Source organism: Clavispora lusitaniae, assembly GCF_014636115.1.
Source record: "Clavispora lusitaniae strain FDAARGOS_655 chromosome Unknown tig00000105_pilon, whole genome shotgun sequence".
Classification (NCBI taxonomy): Eukaryota; Fungi; Ascomycota; class Pichiomycetes; order Serinales; family Metschnikowiaceae; genus Clavispora; species Clavispora lusitaniae.
In genome coordinates, this window is record NW_027093978.1 from 974,491 (window position 1) to 996,372 (window position 21,882).

Consider the following 21,882-nt stretch of genomic DNA (forward strand, 5'->3'; position numbering starts at 1 on the left):
TGGCGTTTTCTTCTACTTTTCCATGATATCTTGGCGTTTCCTTCTACTTTTCCATGATGTTCACGTATCTTCTCTTGCCCTTGCGGCTTGGCGCCGACGCTCCTAGCGAAAGGAGATCGTCCAAACCGGCGTTGGCCAAGTTTGTTGGTGGAGAACGCAAGCGGCGGCCGCCTGGCGATCCCGGGCCGGTTTCGGACCCAGGAATTCTGGGCGGTCTACCAGGAAGCTCGCTCTTTTCTTCCTTTTTCTCCGGCGCTGCGCTTGTGGGAGGGAATCTGCCCGAGGGACCCTCCGGCTTGTTTTTCTTTTTTGGCGGTGGAGGTGGCGCCGCGGCCTTGAGCTGCTCTTCCAACGGACGGCTGGTGTCGATCCACCGCTTAAGCTTTTCGTCGTACTTGAAAGTGTTGGCTTGGCCTAATTTGGCCTTGATGGGCTTGGGCTTATCGTCGCCCTTTTTGTTAGGCAACCAGCCCTTGAACCACCCGCTTCCATCTCCTGGGCTTCCAGTACGCTCCGACCCTTCATGCGAATTTCTAGAAACGGGTTCGCTCTTGCGCCGCTGCTCGGCCTCTTTCTCTTTCTTGGCTTGCGCTTCTTTCCGTATGCGAGCTTCTTCTTCATCCTCTTCATCTTCCTCCACAGGAATGTAGTCGAGCACTGTGTCATCTTTCACCTCGTACTGATGGTACAATTCGGTTTGTTGCGACTGCGACAACCTGCTGGAATACAATCCATTGTTGCCAATCACAGAGTTGGCTCTCGTGGTGTATTCAGGAGACCCGGGAATAGAAAAGTCCTCAAGGCCACCTTCCATCTGGATCAGCGCCGTCTTATTGTGCTGGAATGGATTGGCAAACTCCTTCATAGCAGGAGACTGGGCTGTGTTCAAAATCAATGGCTTTTTCGAAATCGGACTCTCGTAGCCCGCGACAGGCGGTTCGTAGACTGGACCTGGTCCTTCTTCAAAGCTCACATCAACATTTGCTGGTGGTGGAGGAGCATAGTTCTTATTTTGCTCCTTCCTCTCCTCAACCTTCCTTGATCCTTGAGGGCGCATGGATGGCATTTTGTTCTCTTCATCCTCGGCCTTTTCCGAAACATCCTTTGATGAGTATCCTACTGGAGTAGCTGCTGGCGTGCGAGGAGACGCTGGCGTGCGTGAGTTTGTCAGCGCTGCGAGAGCAGACTCGTCGGCTTCAGACTTTTGTGGTTCACTGACTTCCAAGACAGGATTAGTACTCACCGGATAAGAAGACTCGTATTCGGTGTTTTTGCTCTCCTGGCTACGAAGAGCCGTTTCTGGAGGACCGTACTTTGAGCTGCCGCCAGAAGGCCCATATTTGGAACCACCACCGGGTGGCCCGTATTTGTTGCTTCCTCTACTCACTGTTCTGGATCCTCCAGGAGCATAGGGGTTGTTTCTTTTAGGTGCGGGGCCCTTCTTTGGTGGTGGAGCGATCAGGTGGCTTTCTTTATGTTTCTTAGGTTCTTCAGCTTCCTTTGGAATCTGCTGTTGCTCTTGTTCTACCGATTGAGGCACATTTTCGGGCTTATTCGAAGATTCTTCTTCGAGCTCCTCCTTTTGTGGCGGCATTGGCTCTTCTGTCTGTGTAGGAACTTCCTCGTCTGGTTGCTCATGAGGACGGTGTTCAGGCTCTGCAGCTAGCTCTTCAGCAGCTGCGTCAGCCTTTCCCTGCTCCTCGACATCTTCCAATCCTGCTTCACTTTCCTTCTCCTCTTCCTGTGCATGGAATTCGCCGGACTCATTTATGGTGTTGGGAACGGCGTCCGCAGACAATCTCCTTGTGGCATTCTCGGGATACTCGCTGCCTTCATTCCTAAAAGACTCACGAGAGTGGCTATGTGTTGATGCTCTGCCATAGAAACGCTCGTGTCTGTGGGCCTCCTCCGAATGCTCGACAGACGAGACACTGCCCACAGAATTTCTCTTTTCATGCGAAGGCGCATAACGAGAAGACACGCCGTGGCCTGAAGCGATAGACAGAGACAGCATATGACCGCTCTGGTTTCCGTAAGGGCTGTTAGGGTAAGCACTATTTCCATGGCTATGGCTGGGGTGTGCTTGCCTTTGGGATACAGCACCGTGCTTCAACGCTTGTTGTCTGAGTTCTTCGCCTCTATTCGTGTCATGGTGAGGTAAAGCAATAGGCGTAGATTGGTTAAGGATGTGTCTCTGGTTTCCGTTCTGGCTAGCTGGAGGGGTGAAGTTGGTTATGGCCGGTGATGACGTGCTAGTAGAATGCATTGCATTTGGACGAGTTGGAGCGTACCTCAGATGAGTCTGAGTACGTGCTTTTGAAGGGCTTCCAATGTCTGAAGGTGTACCAGCAAGAAAGCTTCCCTCCTGTCTCTGTTGCAGATGAGGAAGAGGAATCTGGGTAATGTCCAAAGCAGAAGTGTTTCTGGAAAGTGAAGGACTGAATTTGCTGAATACGCCCTTCTCCGCCGGTTTAACGGCTCCTTCTTCACCGCCAATGAACTTGTCCAACTGACCCCAGACTTTGTCCAAGTTGACTTTGCTCAATTTACTGCCCAACCATCCGGACTCGCTCGAAGAAGTTTCAGATAAGCGCATCACCAAAGTCTGAAACTCAGCAAGCGCTTGAGCGCTGACAAGAGGCGACTTTCCAAGTACTTTCAAGGTGCTGTTGATGGCATCGCAGTATTTCTTAGAAGTCGTAAAGTGGCCCAAGTCTGCTAATACCTGCGCACGGTGAATCTTAAATTCAATCAAATGAGGAATTCCAGTGGGGGGGATCACATTGGATGTCATTGGAGACGTCTGAAGAATGTACTCGTAAATTTCAGTGTACACCAAGCTTTGAGTGAAAGAACCCACGGAAAGGAACACATTGCCGTTTTGCAAAGGAACTCTTGACATGATTACACCTGCTAACATATAGCAGATTTCGCTGCCACATGTGATACCGGCGCTTGCCAAAAAGCCACCATACTCAATGAAAAATTCACCAGTAACGCCATTGACCAATGCCGCTGCAATGATTTCTCTGTAGCTCTGCTTGGCAAATTCAGTTTCGTTTGGATCCACCGAGAAAGACTCGACAAGGCTCTTGGTATTTCCGGCAAAGCATCTCAACATAATGGACATCAAATGATATGTCTTGTTGTGTGTGTTCTTGTGCAATGGGAACATCGCTTTGGAGTAGTGGGAAGCAACTTGAGCAAACTTTTCAGGGCTTATTGAATGAGCGATAACAAGACTGAGAGCCCAGTCTTGCCTCGAAATAGCAAAGTTCATTGCGTTTTCACGATCGCCGACTTGAAGCATGCTGGCTATAGTGTTGATTGCGGCATTATCCAACTTTGAAGCATTGGAAGTCACAGAGCTTTGCATCATGAACGACACCTGTGGTTTCTCCTCGGTAGAATAGTCCAACTGAGGGTTCAAAACAGACGCGACGTTTTGGTTCAACATACTATTATTTGGGGCAGAATCATGACGCAAAAGAGCAAGCAAAACTTTCGCAAGAAGAAGCTCGTCTGTGGCTTGCTTTGCCTCCAATGATTTTATGTTCTTCTCCAACCAGGCCTCAATGTCCTTCTTCTTGGATTTCGACTTTGTTAACGGGCCAGGGAATTCATTATACATGTCCAACTTGTGCACGACACTGGAACATTTTGTCACTGTAACAGCACGAGTAGCAGGTCCAAACCCAGTGGGAGCGTGAGGAATCAAGTAGGCAATGTTGGAAGAGGCGCTCCAGTGGAAAATCGGAAACTGTCTCTCGAGCAAAGCCATTGGGTTCTCGATTTTTTCAACATGCGCCTTTCCGTGGCCGTGTTTGCCGACTGATCTCCCTCTGTTTCTGGTCAAAGGACCCTTCTGAGGGTAGTTTTGAGCTGCCGCAGGTGTTAACGAGGAATTAGGACCCGATGGTGCGACAGGTGCATATGGGTTTCCTTCCTTTGCACGGCCACCAATGATAGAGCTAGTCCGCGAGTGGCCGCGGTTGGAAGGCGCATATGGCCCAGCATTGGGGATATAAGGGCTAGTGACGCTTCCCTTCTCGGATGTCCGTGGCACGTTAACGTTGATGCGTGGAGAAGCCACTTTTTCCTTATCGTTAGGCTTGGTTGCCTGAGGTCCTTGCGGAGAAAATTTCGAGCGAGGCGGAACAGCTCCAGGAGCTATTCCCATGGGTTGCGCACCAATATGCTGCGGAGGCACCTGGCCCATAGGTGGAACATGGGCTGCAGGTGGTCCGGCCATATTCTGTGGAGCCATATTCTGAGGAACCATCTTCTGCGGAGACATTATGTTCTGTGGAGGCATCATGTTCTGTGGAGGCATCATGCTCTGAGGAGGTACAATACTCTGTTGGCCAGCGTTCTGTGGAGGCTGAGGCATAGTCTGTGGAGGCACCATTCCCTGTTTAGGAGGAACAACACCCACAGGCGGATGTTGTGGCTGGTAAGGATTGACCGCATGGGCTTGAGAGGAATGCGGAAGCGAGGAAACCGGCTGAGAAGCTGGAGGAACAACTCCCTGCGGGATACCTTGTTGTGTTCCCAGGCTGATACCTGGAGGCACAATTCCCGGAGGCGGGACAACGCCCATTGATGCACCATGCGGAATTGGCGGCGCTCCCTGGGCCAGAGGTGGCTCGTACTTGCTTCCAGTCGCTACATTACCTGGAACAGGAGCGCTAGTTGACGGCGGGATGCTGTTTTTTGGCGCCAACTTCGCATAAGGATTCTTTGGCGACTTGAGCGATGCTGTTGGCGGTGCACTGGGCAAGGCTGGCTGCTGAGCCACAGGTGGAGCTGAAGTTGCTGCTGCTGCTGCCCGCGGCGGACGCAGGGCCTTTGGTGGTGCTGGAACAGGTAAGTCTTCGAAGAATGCCTTTTTGCTGGTGCTGGTGGTCGAAACCTCACTGGTCGAGGTGGACGAGCGAGCCAGGGCGCCAACACCAGGGCCAGCGGCGACTGTGGGCCGTGTTGGTCTTGTTGCTGTTTGGCTGGAGGCCGCCCGAGACGCGGGTTTTGGTTTCTGTGGCATCAAGTTCAGAGGCAAGTCGTAGGCGTCATTTTTCTTCTTACTGGCTTCGAGCTTCCGTTTCATCTCGTCTTCTGCGATAGTTGCTGCTGAGATCACTTTTTGCGGTGGAACAGGGGCAGAAACCAGAGTTTGAGGGGTATATTGAGGCTTGGGGACGCTTTGTTCAGCTGGCTTAGAATACTTTGACGCAAAAGACAGTTTCTTTTCCGTAGGGCGGAGCGAAGTATGTGCGGGTGTCGACGTTTGAATCGGCGCTTGCAAGGTTTCCAGGACCTGTGCATTGCTGTTTTCCTCTGACACCGCTCCGTCGTTTCCTTCCACGTTAACATCATCCTCTTCCAAAAAGTCGTCATCCAACAATAAATCGTCATCCAAATCCAACATTTCAAGTGCCTTGAGCTTGCTGTGTTCGGTTTCTTGGGGTTGGACGCCCGTTTCGTTTTGCTCTTGAATCTCACTTTGGGGTTGCAATGGGCCCGGCTGTTGTTCCTGAATTGGTTCGTCCTGGTTCTGGTCTCCACTCTCCCCTGCAAATGTCGCTTCAGTCGCAGGTGCGTCCACTTGAGACTCTTCATGCGCATAGGGTTCTTCGCTTTTTGAAGAAGATTGTGGTAAAAACTCGTCTTCCTCCGGGAAAAGGTCGTCTGCCTTCACGTGTAAGCTTTCATTACGTGTGTATACCACCAGGTCATCGTTTGATGGATTCCATTCTTTATGAGACACATGATCCTGCCACACTGCATCTGGTTTGGGCTCATATGACAGAAACTGCTTACTTTGTGCTTGTTCTTGTTCAGCGCCAATCTGATTGAAGAAGTCATCTGTTGTTTCCTGGTTTTCTTGAGCGAAATTATCTGTTGCAGATTCATCAAGGTCTGTTTCTGGTTGCACAACTTCAGCGGTATGGTCAGATTCTTCCAACTCTTCATTTTCCGGATATTGTGATGCATGTTCCCTGTTCTGTGAGTGCAAAAACGTGTTCATATTTTCTTGAGACGCATTCTGAAGCGACTCCCATTGGCCTGGAGATTGAGGAGGGAACTGGTCTTCATTTGTCTCATCGAGAGAATACTCCGACTGGCGTTCGTTTTCCCACGTTTGTACATGCAACTTTTGTTCTTCAATATACTCCTCTTTTTCACTCGCTTGTGGCTCGTGTGGATTGGTATGCTGTGGAATCTGCTCGTGAGAAACAAAATCCTCATGCTCATAATTCTCGTGATGCTCGTGATGCTGGTCAGATTCATCTTGCTCCCAAGATTGTTGTGGATTCTCCGGCTTTTCATGTTCCCAAGATTGATAAGGATGCTGTTCCACATCATCCTCTGGCCATTGATGTTGGCTTTCTATATGTTGCTCCTCGGTAGGTTGTTCCTGATCATTCCAAAATTGGTCTTGATCTTCAACAGCCTCTTCGTGACCGTAGTCCCAGTTCTCTTCGTCGCGGTTCTTACTGTGTGATTCTTCTTCCCAGTGGTCATGATGCTCGCTATGAGAATTCTGCCCCCATTGATTGAGATCCTCGCCGTGGAGGTGTTGGGGGTGTTGTTCCCATTGATCAGGGCCATGTGTTTGAGACTCTTTTTGCTCCCACTGCTCATGGCTGACAACAGGGGATTGTTCCCATTGTTCCTGATGTTCATCGTGGTCAGTTTGTTGTTCCGGTTGAACCTGGTTGTCATCATGACTTGCCTGCTGTTGCCAGTTGTCATCCTCCCATAAATCGACTGCGGGGTCTTTCTCCCCGGAATCTGCATGAGAAGTCTTGTTGACATTATTCAGCCAATTTTCAGCCGTATCCGTGTTCCAGTGATTTCCTGGCGCCTGAGCCGTTGGTGCCACTAGAGGAACAGGCGAATGTTCTGGAGCAAAAGGAGATGCTTGGAGTGTCGGCTTGGGCGCATCAGAAACCTTTATTTCCGAGACTTCTTGCTCATATGGGTTGTCAATCGGGGTTCCGTCATCGTTCCAGTCGTCGTTCCAGTCGTTCCAATCCTGTTCTTGAGTCTGTTCAGCGCCATGCTGAGGTGTCGGGTTCTGGTTTCGTGTTCCTGCCTCGGAAATATTCGTCTGGTGGTCATGAAAGCCAATATTTTCCGGTTCCTTCTGTTCGTATGGGTTCGCTCTGCCGAATTGAGTGGTGTGGCTTTGTCCATGCACAACAGGAGCCTTCAGAGCTGTTGAGCCTCCGCTCTGGGCCCAATTGTCTTCTTCCCACTTGTCGTCCCAAGCAGGATCCCACAGCAGCGGCGGCTGCTCAGCCAGTGCTGTCTGGTTTGCAGCAGCGTGATCCGCAGCAGGATCCGGTGCAGTGCTTTGTGCTGCCACGGCACTCTGGGGTTGTGGCTGCACGGCCGCTAGCGGCGCCAGCGGAGCGGGGTTTGGAGGCAAAGCAGGGTCCGCTGAGCCCGTGCTGTATTGCTGGACATGGGCGCGGCGCTTTGCGCGCGTTTGTTTTTGTCTCGAGCTCATGGTGATGTCCAGCGAGAACTACTGGAAAAGAAGGCGTATTGGTGTGGAAGAAATTGGAGAGAGCGAGAGATCGACGGTGCAGCGTTCTGTGCAGGACGGGTCTGAGGGTGCATAATTAGGAGGGGGTGTTATGCACGTAGCCAAGACGGGAAGGAAAAAGGGGATATAAAAGCGGCAAAGAAAAATGTGCGGGATAGCAGCCTATTTATGTTAGAGCCTTTCTTCTCTGCTTTTGCAGCCATTCGAGTCAATGGTAAACACCGAGACACGAAATGAAATTGCGCGTTGTGCAGGATTTTTCTGCGGTGGCCTTTTCTGAACATAACATAAGACTGTTCGGCCAAATGAAGCTAAGGAATAAAAGGCGTATAAAAGTTGAAAGTGTTGAAAAATAGAAAAAAAAAGCTGAAAAAATTGAGTCCTTTTATTTATTGATTTTTGTTCTTGTGATTTTTGACTTTCTTGCGTTCGTTGTGTGGACTGAGAAATATTGCGAATTGACTATAAGAATCTATTCAGCACTAGTGACCACAATTCCAAGCAGACGGCAATGATTGGAATATTATATACTAGAGATAAGAACCAATGCAAAGTAGAAAATTTATTACTGACTGATAACTCTATTGAGCTGTCATAGCAAGGCCAATATCAGATCAGTTTCCGTCATTTTCCTTTTTGCATGGTTATAATCTTTATTTGAGTTAGGTCTCATTTTTATACAAACGAAAGCCGGTTCAAACACAAGATCTGCAGTTCTTGCAGTCTAATATCTGATGTGCCAGCATTAATATTACTCGCCGCAACTTTATGTTTTCTGGCATGCCAGTCTGTCAAGATCACAAGTCTCTGTTTGTACAGCTAGGTGTCTGTATTATAAAGATCTTCGGTTGTTATGGGCTGACAAACTCTCCAAAGATCAATTGTTGCATAAAACGAATAGAGTGCATTTTCTGCCGGAGCAGCTGGAGTTGCCTTGGCATTGTAATTGCTTTTCGTCTGAGCTCTTTCTGAAATTGCACACTATGTCTTGAGTAGTAAGTCTGAACAACAGCAATGTAAGACAGAGATGCACCATTGTCCAAACAAGTTAAACAAAGAGCCCGAAAGGTAAAGGATGCCAGTCTGGAGTCCACAGCCTACGTGTGGACCGGATGCAGCTTCCAGAGCTTTTAGTGTATATGTGCTTTTAGTGTATAAGGTCCTTTATACGTCCTGGCCTGGTGTGACGACGAGAAGGAGATTTCGGAACTCAGCAGCTTCCACCGGTCGAAGTGGTGTGGTTTCGATCTGTCTTTCCAAAGAGAAGTGCCGAAGAAGTTGTTGGACCGAACATTGACTTGAGTAAGTGAGCTTTTGGAACATAGACACAGGCAAAGTGTATGTTGAGATTTCACAGTGTAGGTGCACTTCGGTACCATTACATACGCACAAAGTGGTACTAGAACAGGAACTTCGTATTTTGGATGGTCAAAAGGTTCTCAATGGCGGTACAATCTGTTTGTCTTTTCGAGCAGATCAAGATCCTTCTGTTTGATGTCGTTGACTAGCGAAACAAGAACGGCAAAGCTCGCAACAGGAAATGGCCCGAATCGAGGCGAGAAATCAGCAGAATAAGGATCTATTGGGCGCAGAATCAACGGATCAGGCAAAGGTACAAGAGGGCAAATACAATTCAGGCAACAGGGAATACAGAATTCAGGCGACAGGGAATACAGAATATTCAGGCGACAGGGAATGCAGAATTCAGGCGAAACAGAGTGTAGAAATACAAGTTCAGGCGATTACAGACACCGCTCCGCCCAGCATCTGACATTGCTCTCAAGTTTTTCGTGGCACGCCTTGTACTTGAGGCTAGTAGATATCATCCAGTTGATCCCGAAACGATATTGCAACATCTGCCGGGCCTACGGCAACACAATGGTTGATCTTGCTCAATTGCAGTACCATGATGCAATAGCCAGCACGCAGAAGACCATTCTTCTCCATTCTTCGAAGCGAAGCGATCGAACCGGCCCATTGTTCCAGTCGGCCAATACTTAGGGCCGACCAGATGCGGCCCAATCACATCTCGTCCGTTGACTCTGATCGTCCTCTCTGCATCAACTAATGCGCAATTACGCGGCCCATTACGATCCGCATTGTTCGCCTGGTGGATATGTACTCACCAAGACGCTAGATGGCCCGGCTTGCAAACATGGTACGATTTTCGGCGCCGAAGTTGGAGCAGGTTGGCGATGGCCCCACACGGACATTTCGGTTTCGACGAGCATGCGGCTTTAACCACCAACTTCCGATGGCCACCATTGGAGGAAAATGCCATGGGCAAAGCGGCGGAAAATAAAAGTGCCGATATACGAAGCCACGCAGGATCGAGCTTTAAATAGAAGCGCACCAGAATCGCCCAGACTGGCAATCAAGAACAACAAGAAGGTAAATGGGAGAAACGCATACGGTAAAACGAAAACAAAACCAGACACGAAAGAGTAGGCAAAAGCTAAAGAGAAGACGTTCCAAAAAGCCAATGTGCGCCAAACAATGCCGGCAAATCTTGACATGGAAAGAGCGCCGTGGAATGCAGAAACACCAGTGCGCGAACCGACAAAGAACAAAGAAATGCTTAAAGATGAAGGGAGAAGACGGAAAAGCCAAAAGAAAATAACGTAAACAAAACAACGTCTTCCCGCTCTTCTTGCCCACGTCCCACAGCCGTTCATTTACACCTTGCCAGAGTGGAATTCTCCGCCACCACGGAAACAAAAAAAAGCCTCCTCCTCCTGTATATAGACACGTCAGCAATCCTTGACCGACAACAGAAACACCAAAAAAAAAACCCCATCCCATCCTGAAAACCCGGCTTTCGGCAGAATCAGCACAGACGCAGCCGCACATACCCCAGCACGCCCCTCCGAGCAGCGCAGGCCGCAAACATTGCCCCATCGAAAAGCGCCCGGCCCAAATTCCCCAGGCCCCAAAACTCTTGTCCACACCTCTGTTCCTTCTCCTGCAGTTCGCTAACGCAGTGCTATTTATATAACATCAACACCATGGGCAGAAGAAAGATCGAAATCCAGCCGCTCACCGACGACCGTAATCGCACGGTGACGTTTGTGAAGCGCAAGGCCGGCCTATTCAAAAAGGCCTACGAGTTGGCGGTTCTCTGCCAGGTGGACTTGGCGGTGATCATAGTGGGCAACAACAACAAGGTGTACGAGTTCTCATCGGTCGACACCAAGCAGTTGATCGAGTGCTACCAGCAGCTGACGCCGCACGAGCTGAAGCTGCCCGAGAACTACGGCGCCTACAAGAAAAAGGCCCTGTTGGCGCATTTTGACGACGATCTCCCCAACGTGCCTGTCGACGACGTGGGCGACCTGGACTTTGACCTGGACAGCGACGGCGAGCCCTCCCGCAAACGGAAAAAGAGGCATTCCAGCTCGACGTCGAGCCAGACGAACAACATCCCGAACCACATCAAACAGGAGCCGCAAATCTCCCAAGGCCAACTCAACCAAGCATCGCAGATCCAGGCCGCCCAGATCCAGCTCGGCCAGCCCGCCCAGATGGGCGCCATCGCGCAAATGCCCAACCAGTTCTCACAGATCGCCGTGGCGCCTTCGGGCCAGCAGCGGGCCAAAAACATGCCGCCCATGCCCGCGCAGCCCGTGTTCCAGGGCCCGTCCGTGCCGTTCCACACCGACGACGCCCCACAGCGGCCTGTTTTGCGCGTCCAGATCCCGCAGGACGTCAAGGCCCACGACGAAGACAAAACCGTCACGGCCATGGACAGCGGCGACAAGAAAGACAAGGCGCCGCCCGCAGTGCGGTTTGGCCGCCTCAAAAGCCCCGACCGCAAGCCATCGGTGGCGTTTTCTGCCCTTCCACAGCCGCTGCCGCTGGGACACTATCCGCCGGCCATTCTACCCACACCGGTGTTCAACCAGGTGTTCAATGGCGCGGCGCCGTTCCCGCCGCCCGAAAACGACGAAAAGGTCAAGCAGTCCTTCGCCCACGGCGACACGCCGGTGTCTGCTCTTCCGTCGCGTTATATGAACGACATATTCCCGTCTCCGCTGAACATGTACCCGGCCCAGGAGTGGCCCACGGGTCTCACGCCGTTTCTGGCGAACATGCCGCATTACTTTGTCGGCATGAACGGCGGCCTGCCGATGCTGGGCGCCTATCCATCTCGAACATCAATAGGACGCCAGCCGCTGTTCCAACAATCACAGACACAAGGACAACCGCAGGGCCTGCAGCAGGGCCAATCTGGAGAATACATGGCGCCGTACCGCGAATACAGAAAGTGACATTGAAGGACTCTTCTGCACCGTATCATGCCGTGGCAAATGCTACGGTTTTCCACCATTCGCTTCGGTTGCCGTAGATTTCCAAAGAGACTACAAGGACAATAAACAGCAGTCTTCGTGTGATATCTACCTGGAGTGTTCTCTAATCGTTCATCCAACCAAATTGGTACGCATGTTCTTGATCAAGAGAACAAATCCAATGAGGCCGAGCTAGGAGGTTTTGGATATTTATGTTCCCAAAGCAGTTTGGCAAACAGACCTAGTGGTCATCAAGTGCTTTACACACCCCTTTTCGCCCGTTCTTGGTGATTGAGCATCGCATTTCTTGCCGTTCCTGCAAAGTGTTCATTTTATAGAGTTGCAGTGACATTAACTGCCCCTCATTCAGCAACAGGGGAATTGGTGTAACCGAAATGCGTTCTCCTACGCATGCGGACGTTGCATATTTCATCAGAGACGCATAGATGCATTGCTGTTCGATTCCTGTGAACACACCAAGACTGTACGTACTGGCAAACTGACGCTAACCTTCACTTTTGGTAGGATCAGACAAGAACATCCCATTGCATTCTCGCGCTGGTGGAATGCGTTTCTTATAGACCATTAAAATATTGTTTATGGCTTGAAGTTTCAACCTAATTCAAGGATTGAACATTTAGTAGCAACTTCTTTGGGAATGTGAAACATGGGAGCGTAAAGGTTCATTCATGCACAATTGTCTACTCAATTAGTGTTTATAGTTAAAGGTGCCAAATGAGAAGGAAGATATGCAACAAGTTTATGTTGAAACGTATCTCATTTTTAAAGTTTTCTCAAGCTATACAAATCTTAGTAAAGTGAGTATACGGTAGAAAAATGTTCGAAAATAGTGGTGGGCATTGCTTTAAGGAAAATATTTGACTAATTCTAATCAATCCAGTATGAGAAGTGTGCAAATATGATAGTTTATGGAGGATGTTAGATGTTCCCCCTCGAACGAAAAATTTGAAGCATTCGAAGTATATTGGGCAATGAAGATCAGATGATCGATATTTCATTTCGTATCTCGATGGTTATCATCTTGAGCCAATTTAGAAAATAGATCTTGTCGCGGACAGCATTTGAATGAAATTAGATAACTACTTCTCAAGCAAGAATGTTTCAATTCAGAGATCTTATTGAATACATGTTTGGGTCATTCAGACCAACTTAATAACACAGGTAAATAGCTAAACATCTTTGGCGAAACAAAAATGCCATCTAGGCTGATCAGTACGTAAACCAAGATCTTTCTAGCATCACTTCTAGAATCACTTGCAGCGTCATTGTGCCATTCTATCTTCATCATTGCAAAACTCATCTTCATAATTGTTCATCACCTTTATTTTATAAATTCATTTTCAACTTCATCTCTTCATCTTGTCTGTTATCTATGGTTTCTCACTAAACGCAAATTCAACTTGCCACACAACTTCACACTCTTTCGCCTCCACCTTCAGCCCCTAGCACATAATGGTGTCCAAACTCAAAAGCAACACAATTGCAACCCGAAATTGCCACATACGGGGCCAGCAAACGGTACAAGGCTAGGCAAAGAGCAAAGGGCACCTGCCCTAATCTCACACGTGACTCATATTATCAGCCATACAATGGCTTGAACGGTACCTCCAGCCTGCACATAGGGCCACCGCGCATGTCGCGAGCGCCCGAAAAAAAATCGCACTTTTCCATCTCACACCAGTGCTTGAAAAATTTTCTTTTCTCCTCCATCAGGCTAACCAGTTAACATGAAGTTAAACATCTCCTACCCAGCCAACGGTACTCAAAAATGTATCGAGATTGACGACGAGCACAAGTTGCGTGCCTTCTACGAAAAGCGTATGGGCCAGGAAGTCGAAGGTGACTCTGTCGGTGACGAATTCAAAGGTTACATTTTCAAAATCACCGGTGGTAACGACAAGCAAGGTTTCCCTATGAAGCAAGGTGTGTTGCACCCAACCAGAGTCAGATTGTTGTTGTCTGAGGGCCACTCGTGCTACAGACCAAGAAGAGCTGGTGAGAGAAAGAGAAAGTCCGTCAGAGGCTGCATTGTCAACCAGGACTTGTCTGTTATTGCTTTGGCCATTGTCAAGCAAGGTGAGGCTGACATTGAAGGTTTGACCGACGTGACCACCCCAAAGAGATTGGGTCCAAAGAGAGCCAACCACATCAGAAAGTTCTTTGGTTTGTCTAAGGAGGACGATGTCAGAGACTACGTCGTCAGAAGAACCGTCGAGAAGAACGGCAAGACCTACTCCAAGGCTCCAAAGATCCAGAGATTGGTGACTCCTCAAACCTTGCAAAGAAAGAGAGCTTTGAAGGCCAAGAAGATCAACAACGCTAAGGCTCAAAGAGACGCTGCTGCCGAATACGCCCAGTTGTTGGCTCAACGTTTGCACGAACGTAAGGCGGAGAGAGCTGAGATCAAGAAGAGAAGAGCTTCTTCTTTGAAGGCCTAAGTGTAGCATCCCCTTTTTATAACCTCCCTCCTAATTGGTATATTATGTATAAATTGCCTTGATCCCTGCTGTAGAGAAAAACGATTGTGTTAATTGTTTTGTCAAGAAACGATCGTGTTGTACGTAGTCTCCAGTTTCCGTTTCGGCTTGCTTCTGATAACCCCACTATTACTTGGCTTGATTAGTCGATATCAAACCGACTCCATGCTTAGTAGACGTGAGGCTATTCGATTGGGAACGGTATACTTATCAATTCTCCAAACACATTTGCTGTTGGGTCAATCCTATTCCTTCTGCATCGTGCCCTATCTTCACCAGTCTAGAGACTTCGCTAGTAGAGTCACTTGGTGCTCTTACATTAAAATCAGTGAGATAACAGACAGCTTAACCTTACTTATTATATTTTTAAGGGTCTACGCTTCAATCTGAGACATAAAGAATTGAATTATGAACATGACATCCTCGTAAGAAAAGACATATATAAAGTTCTAAATTCGCCCATGTTCAGTGTAGAAATGGCATTCAAAGAGAAGATAACTTTTACAAAATTAGAATTGACTTCTATTCCTGTCCTCATTTGCTTTCTGGCCCTGTGTGTGTGGTTATATATATTTATCAGGTGTTGCTTACTGCTGCCTAATTGAGCATGATCTATTGCGGTCCCAATGCCACTCTTTTCGTTCCGGCTTGTTCCTCTTCCTCTGAAAGCGCTCTCTTATGCACCAATCTTTTGATGTTCTCATACACCTGGTCGGTGGTCAAATTGGATGAGTAGGTAAAGTTTTTCTTGACAAAGTTTTCCTGCTGTTCCTTGTAGCTTGGGTCTCGTAACAAGACCCGCAAGTGTGTATCGAACTGCAGCTCAGCAATTTGTTTTCCTGTGATGGGACATTGGATAGTTCTTTCGGCCGCTTTCTTCTTTTTCAACCGGCTTTCGCCCGCAGCTCGTATCTTCATACCTTTGGGGACTTTGTGTTCTTTTGGCTTCTCCTCTTCGTCCTCCTTGCTCTCTTTTTGATTCTCTTTGCTCTCATCTTGCTCCTCCTTGTTTTCCTGTGTCTCCTTGCTCTCTTTTTCTTCCTTTTTCTCCTCGTAGCGCAATTCGAGCTCCTTCGATCTTGTATTCAACGACCGATACATGATTTCTTCTCTGCTGATCGGAAGCGCAAGTTCCGAAACTTCATCGATTGTACTGAAACCGACTTTCGCCACAAGACTGAAATCCTGCCAGTCAATCGAGGCAAATCGAAGTTGCTTCTGCTTCGTTTCCTCCTGTCTGGCCCGTGTTTCGATTCTGTGCTTCTTTTCGTATGCCGCTCGGCTGTAGGCCCGCTCGAAAAACTCATGGCTATTTGAATGGAGAAGTTTGTCCATTTCCAGCGCCTTCTCTCCTTCCTTTTTCGCAGTTTCTATAATCACAGTATATTGTTTGACATAGCTCTGGAACAACAGATGCAACGTGTGGTTTCTGTTCAAAAACGCAAACTGGTTTCGTTTCCCTTTGCGCTCCATGTGTCTGCGCAACGCTTCGATGTGCTTATCAGAATTGCATGCTATGTATAATGCACAACTTTTGATGATTTCGTTATCAATGTTCGAGACAGGTGGAAGGTCCGTGAGAAAACGAAGTTCTCGCGGCTTCTCTGGTTCGCTCTCTTTTATTTGAGCATTGCCGTCTTGCGGCAGCTCCGGTTTGCTTTCTAGTTTCTGTTTGTAGTAGCTATGGTATGGGTTTGACGCTTGCAAGAAGGAAAACTTGCCGTCTTTGTCGTTTTCGATTAGCTTTGCTTCGAAGGAAACTCCATTCTTCTTGACGTACTGAACGGTCTTTTCTATCGCTTCTTTCACTGCCACTGGAGGTTCACCCATCTTATAAATCTAGTAGGAAGATGATGAAGTAGTTGCCCTGCAGGACTAATGTTTAGCCCATCAAACTTCAAGGTATAAAATACAGATTAAGAATCTCGTTGGAAATGACTATTGGGGAATATGATCGGTATCAAAATGACATTGGTGTTTGTTTTATGGAGTGATATTGATGAAAACGGATTTTTTTGAACTTGTTGAGTTTTGCGTTTAAAGGCTGAATCTGACAAGAAGTGCGTAGATTATAATATGAGAACGAAGTAGCTCAAAACAAATAAATCTACTACTTCATCTCAAATTCATTATTTTGGGTCTATATAGAAGTTTTGTTACCTTTTGGAAGTTAATTTGAAAATGCTTTTGTTCTGAAAGTGTTCAAATCATACGCGAATGAGGTATTGAGCAGTCTGATATTCAAAATTTATGTCTATCCAGCCCGGTGGCTCTATCCGAGATGGCTGTCCTCTAGTGATTATTTTCTTAGAATTTAGAGTGTTGAAGAACACCGGTCCATCGTTAATGAGATTCTACTTGATTTCGTATTCGATTTACGTGCATCTTCAGAGTTTTGTCATTTACCGTTTGGAAACATTGAGTCGTCCTAGGCTATAAACTGATGTTTTCACATACATCCGAAAGGAAAGACCTCCAATCTTCTTTTGGCCCCTCTACTTCTATCTACGCTCCCTATCATTCAACGAATTGGCACTCTGGCCGAGTGGTCTAAGGCGCCAGGGTAAGGTTACCTTACCATACATTCCTGGTCTCTTCGGAGGCACGAGTTCGAACCTCGTGGGTGTCAATATTTTTTCGTTTCCTTTTTTATTTCCCCTACTCGCCTCGACTCTCGCCTATATTGATTCTTTTTTCCGTCTCTTGCTTGCTCTCCTCTGTGGTGGAAATCATGGCGTCGTATGCGCACTTGCTAAACGAAGAAACTTAGAATGTCAGGTCAGTTGCGGGCCCAGTCACGTGCCGCATGTCTTAGAAGCTTTACTCCAGGTTTCAGTTTTCCGCTGGGAAAAGCCACAAGACACATAAGTTGCAGCAAAGGAAATGGCGCCATTAGAAAGCGACAGCGAGTCGCGTCCCGAGCCCAAAACACAAATGGTGCTAGGAGAGGCGCAGGCAGAAAACAGCGACTCCGACAGTTATGCCAGTGAAGTCGATTCCTTAGAGGAGGATTTGGACCAGATCGGCCGCCTCAACCTCCCGAAATTGTCAGAGTATATAAAGCGGGACAGCTTTCCGCATCTCCCCACGCTCCCCACGTTTGCCAGCTTCCCTAATTTTCCCAACCTCCCGCCTTTGCCTACTTTGCCCACTCTACCATCTCCGCCCAATTTGCCATCTTTTGATCTTCCCGATGTGTCCAAGTACATCTCACAGTATGTTGAAAATGTGACCAGGCGGGCCAGTTTGGAAAAGGATAAGTTCTCGCTGGAGACAGAGGCCCGCTTGGCGAATTCTCTCAAGATCGCCTTGGCCACGCGTATCCAGATGGCAACGTTCTTGAGTGATCTCAAGGACGGCATTTCATTCCAAACAGCCATAGATCGACTTCAGCTTCTCACGGATGTGGTTCACGAGGCAATCACGCTTCCTGTTGACGATGATTCAGAGGCCGAGCTGGAGGTCGAGTCTGAAGCGGAAATCGAGACTGAACCCGTGGGTGTTGACGAAATTGTACACCGAGAACAGCCGCTTATAACAGAGCTTGTTTTCCCAGAGAACAGGTCCGATAAGGATCCGGTGCGGCAGGAAGGGAAACGGAAGCGAAAAAGTAGAGTACGGCGAGAAGATATTTTGTCGGATGGTTATGATAGCAGCGTCTACATGGGCAGCGACTTGGAGAACGTGGAAGAGCTCTCACGGGAAGAAGCACGGGCATTGACGCATTTGGACTCGCTCGATGATTTTTACAAAGAGGACCTTCTCCGACAGAAGATCCAGAAAATCCAGAGATTGGAGGGTCTCAGTCAGCGGCTGAAGAACAAGTTGGTGACCCGCCTCATGATGGGAAACTACTACAAGTACATGGATGAGCACCCAGGGGTGATGGGAGAAGAGTTGGTAATCCCAAAGGAGAGCGAAAAAAAGGAGGACGAAAAAGATGTTCAGGTGGAAGAAAAAGACAGACTGGAGACTGGTGGAAAGGACAGACTGGAGACTGATGGAAAGGACAAACAGGAGATCGAGAAAACTGAGGAACAGGACGACCTAAAGGATAATTTCAAAAAAACCGACACCGACGCACAAGAAGTCAAGGCAGACTCGAAAAAGACTTCACTCCTGTCCAAAGACCACACTTTACCACCCAGGCAGCGGTCCAACTCTGCCGCCTCCTACGCTTCTGCGTCGTCCGCATCTTCTGCATCCTCGGAGGTGCTTCTCACAGAAGAGGACCAGCAGCCGTCTTTCCACTCGCCTGGAGTCCTCGGCTGCACGCACTACCAGCTCAACTGCAAGTTGGAGTGTCCCACGTGCTTGCGCTGGTTCCCGTGCCGCTTCTGCCATGACCAAGAAGTGACTAGCCACAAACTAATTCGAGCCAATGTGCGACACGTGCTTTGCATGCGGTGCAACGTTCCCCAGGAGCCCGATACGAACTACTGTGTCAACTGCGACGAGGAGTTGGCGTCGTACTTCTGCGCCAAGTGTGTATTGTACGACAACGATCCGGCAAAGCACATTTATCATTGCGACAAGTGCGGGCTCTGTCGGCTTGGACTAGGCTTGGACAAGGACTACTTCCACTGCGACGTGTGCAACATCTGCTTGCTGATTGACTTGCGGGAGCACCATAAATGTGTCACCAACACCACGCACTGCAACTGTCCGATCTGCTCTGAATACTTGTTCACTAGCGTCAGCAAAGTCGTCTTCATGCAATGCGGCCACCTGATCCACCAGTCGTGCTACGATGAGATGGTGAAGCATCTGTACAAGTGTCCAGTTTGCAAGAAAACGGTGGTGGACGCAGCAGCGCAGTTCCGTATTCTTGATCTGGAAATCCGCCTGCTGCCGTTGCCTCCGCCGTATAATTCGTGGCGCTGCATCATCAGCTGCAACGACTGTAAGGGCAAGAGCCGCTGTGCCTACCATATTATGGGGCTAAAGTGCAAGTACTGCCACAGCTACAACACCAACCAGCTCCAGCTCATCAAGCCTGAAGAGGCAAAAGAAGGCACAGAGACAGAAGAAGAAGACGCAATCAATAACGACCGCATAGCTTCGATGCGGCTCATCAAGACGAATCTTAGCTCGAATTTTGTGGTGGACGAGAGGATCCAGAGCGAAGACGACAGCGGTTTTGGTCGCATGAAACAAGCTCTTCTTGGTCACCGGGATGCAGACGGATCCATAGCGGGGATGTTCCAGGCCTTTGTGAACTCAGCCATCGCAGGCGATCTGGACCTGGAGTAATACAATAGGGTCAGCCATGGATGATCTGCTATTTTAATTTGGCGAAGAACGCTGTCTGATGATCTGTTACGTGGGTTTCACCTCCAACATTTGTACTCAATGCTGCCTCATGCGGTTCGCTTTCGATAGGAAGTGTTATGTCTGGCTCTGGTACGGAGTCTGACTATGGGTTATTTTGGTACCTGTCGCTCCTGGAATAGATCTGAGCCTATTTTCGGTGAACGGTCATCATTTGCTGTTAACAAACTGGGAAACATTTAATATAGGTAAACATAATGGGTCTGGATGCAACTAGCTTATAATTTTTTGTATCAAAGTAGGAATATAGTAGCAACGGAAAGTAACAGTCCCATAATCGTTGACAAAGTGAACCAACTCTTTGGATTCGGGGTCTATCTTCAACAGTAGAGTCGAGAAAGCAGCGGTGCCGATGCGAGGTTTAAATTGACCAATAACCCTGGATGATGTGTATTGGATCCAAACGTCGAATACTATGGGACACTTATCAAATCTCTTACTAGTCTTTCTCGTCACAGGACTGGACCAATACGTTTATAAACTATAACAACTTGGCACTCATCAATCAACTCTCGCAACATCTAATGATCTCATTGAGTCTTATAATGGTGTATAATTTCACCTCTTGGATTTGTCGCTTAGGATTTTGGATGTCTGACCTCTTCATCGTATAACTTTTCACGATTGTTCTAGCCTCTTATAATCTGTCAGCCTACAGTCTTCCATCTTATGACCTGCCTAACATATGATCTGTCTAACGTATGGTCTATCGAACCTATGATCTCGAACCCATGAGGTGTCGAGCCTATGATCTGTTCATGATTTAGTTCTATAATCTGTCATGATCTCATATCCAATCCTATCATCTGCCAATGTGCTCCCTCGTCTGTCTTCTGTAGATGTATCCCTCTATCGTATTCCTATATCATATCCCTATATCATATCCTCTATCATATCCCTCTATCTTCTCTCTCTATTCCTCTATCATAGCCATGATTGAATTTCTCGGCCTCTATTTTCGTACATACCCAAACTCAGCCATATGCGCGCACATCAATATGGTGGGGTCAGTATTTTTGGGTGCGCACCAACACTTTGTACCAACAGTTTGCTTCTTCCATTTTGCTCCCCGTTTCCCTGCCGAACGCTCTAGACTGTTCTCTCTTCTGCTTGGGCCTTTGACTTTTGCCCCGTTCTTTCCTGGCGCACGGCATGAACTCGCTCAAGAAATTGGTGGTTTCTCTCGAGCCCTTCTACTCTGGCCCAGAGCTCGGCCCCTTGAAGGAGACAGAAATCGAAGATCTCGACACCGACGGCCATGACAGGAAAATGGCAAGTGACGATGGAAAACCGCAAGAAAAGCCGTCGCTGCCGCCCTCGCCCCATGAGCCGGGCCTTGTATATACGCTTATCATGAAGCCTGTTCTTCTAATGTGGTTGCTTGTGACGTTCCCGCTCACATACTTTTTCGGGCTGGCGCACCCGCCGCCGCCCGAGGCGGCCGACGACGAGAAGAGCAGCCTCGCCAAGTCGGGCATCCGAGAAAAGACCGAGTTGCTCAAGCAAGAGATCATCATGGCCAACCACGTGAAATCGCCAACGGCGCTGAAATACATCATTCCGCCGCCGCCGCGGCTCTTCCCCCTCTCGCGCAACCCAGAGAAAAAACGCCGGAAAACCCTTGTGTTGGACTTGGACGAAACTTTGATCCACTCGCTTTCGCGAGGAGCCCCACGATCCTTGGGCTCGTCCAGTTCGTGCCATACCATCGAGTTGAAAGTCAACGACATTGCCACGCCGTACTATGTCTACAAGAGACCGTACTGCGACTTCTTCCTCAAAGAAATCTCCAAGTGGTTCGAGCTTCAGATCTTCACTGCATCTGTGCGTGAATACGCCGATCCCATCGTGGACTGGCTTGAAAACGACCTTATCGACTACAAAAACACCGGTGGCGGCGAGCCGCAGCGTATCTTCACCAAGAGATATTATCGGCACGACTGCACGTATCGCCAAGGCGTGGGCTACATCAAGGACTTGTCCAAGTTTTTCTCCAAGGACGACGACTTGAAAAACGTCATTATTCTCGACAATTCGCCCGTGAGCTATGCTTTCCACGAGAACAATGCTGTGATGATTGAAGGTTGGATCAACGACCAGAGCGACAGAGACTTGTTGAACCTTCTCCCTATGTTGACGGCTTTGAGTCTTTGCATTGACGTGCGGTTTATCTTGGGGCTTCGCAGCGGCGAGAAACTATTTGAAAATTCATAGA

General features: G+C 48.5%; 6 protein-coding genes and 1 non-coding gene across 7 annotated transcripts; 5 read left to right on the plus strand and 2 right to left on the minus strand. All coding sequences in view use genetic code 12, as the record gives it.

Moving 5' to 3' along the window:
* Positions 1-43: 43 nt before the first annotated feature.
* Positions 44-7,513, minus strand: FOB63_003464 (uncharacterized protein; the record flags this gene model as incomplete). The annotated part of the gene is made up of 1 exon (XM_002615413.2): positions 44-7,513. One exon carries the CDS (start codon positions 7,511-7,513, stop codon positions 44-46), a length of 7,470 nt encoding a protein of 2,489 aa, XP_002615459.2.
* Positions 7,514-10,557: 3,044 nt separating this feature from the next.
* Positions 10,558-11,820, plus strand: RLM1 (Rlm1p; the record flags this gene model as incomplete). Its single annotated transcript, XM_002615412.2, has 1 exon — positions 10,558-11,820. One exon carries the CDS (start codon positions 10,558-10,560, stop codon positions 11,818-11,820), a length of 1,263 nt encoding a protein of 420 aa, XP_002615458.2.
* A 1,766-nt stretch (positions 11,821-13,586) lies between these two features.
* RPS6A (40S ribosomal protein eS6) lies at positions 13,587-14,297 on the plus strand (the record flags this gene model as incomplete). The annotated part of the gene is made up of 1 exon (XM_002615411.2): positions 13,587-14,297. One exon carries the CDS (start codon positions 13,587-13,589, stop codon positions 14,295-14,297), a length of 711 nt encoding a protein of 236 aa, XP_002615457.2.
* Positions 14,298-14,948: 651 nt separating this feature from the next.
* On the minus strand, positions 14,949-16,166 carry FOB63_003467 (uncharacterized protein; the record flags this gene model as incomplete). Its single annotated transcript, XM_002615409.2, has 1 exon — positions 14,949-16,166. One exon carries the CDS (start codon positions 16,164-16,166, stop codon positions 14,949-14,951), a length of 1,218 nt encoding a protein of 405 aa, XP_002615455.2.
* A 701-nt stretch (positions 16,167-16,867) lies between these two features.
* FOB63_005594 lies at positions 16,868-16,965 on the plus strand. The gene has a single exon. It is a non-coding gene; the product is annotated as a tRNA-Leu (tRNA).
* Positions 16,966-17,219: 254 nt separating this feature from the next.
* FOB63_003468 (uncharacterized protein) lies at positions 17,220-19,589 on the plus strand (the record flags this gene model as incomplete). Its single annotated transcript, XM_002615408.2, has 1 exon — positions 17,220-19,589. One exon carries the CDS (start codon positions 17,220-17,222, stop codon positions 19,587-19,589), a length of 2,370 nt encoding a protein of 789 aa, XP_002615454.2.
* A 1,230-nt stretch (positions 19,590-20,819) lies between these two features.
* FOB63_003469 (Nem1-Spo7 phosphatase catalytic subunit) lies at positions 20,820-21,881 on the plus strand (the record flags this gene model as incomplete). Its single annotated transcript, XM_002615407.2, has 1 exon — positions 20,820-21,881. One exon carries the CDS (start codon positions 20,820-20,822, stop codon positions 21,879-21,881), a length of 1,062 nt encoding a protein of 353 aa, XP_002615453.2.
* Position 21,882: the final 1 nt, after the last annotated feature.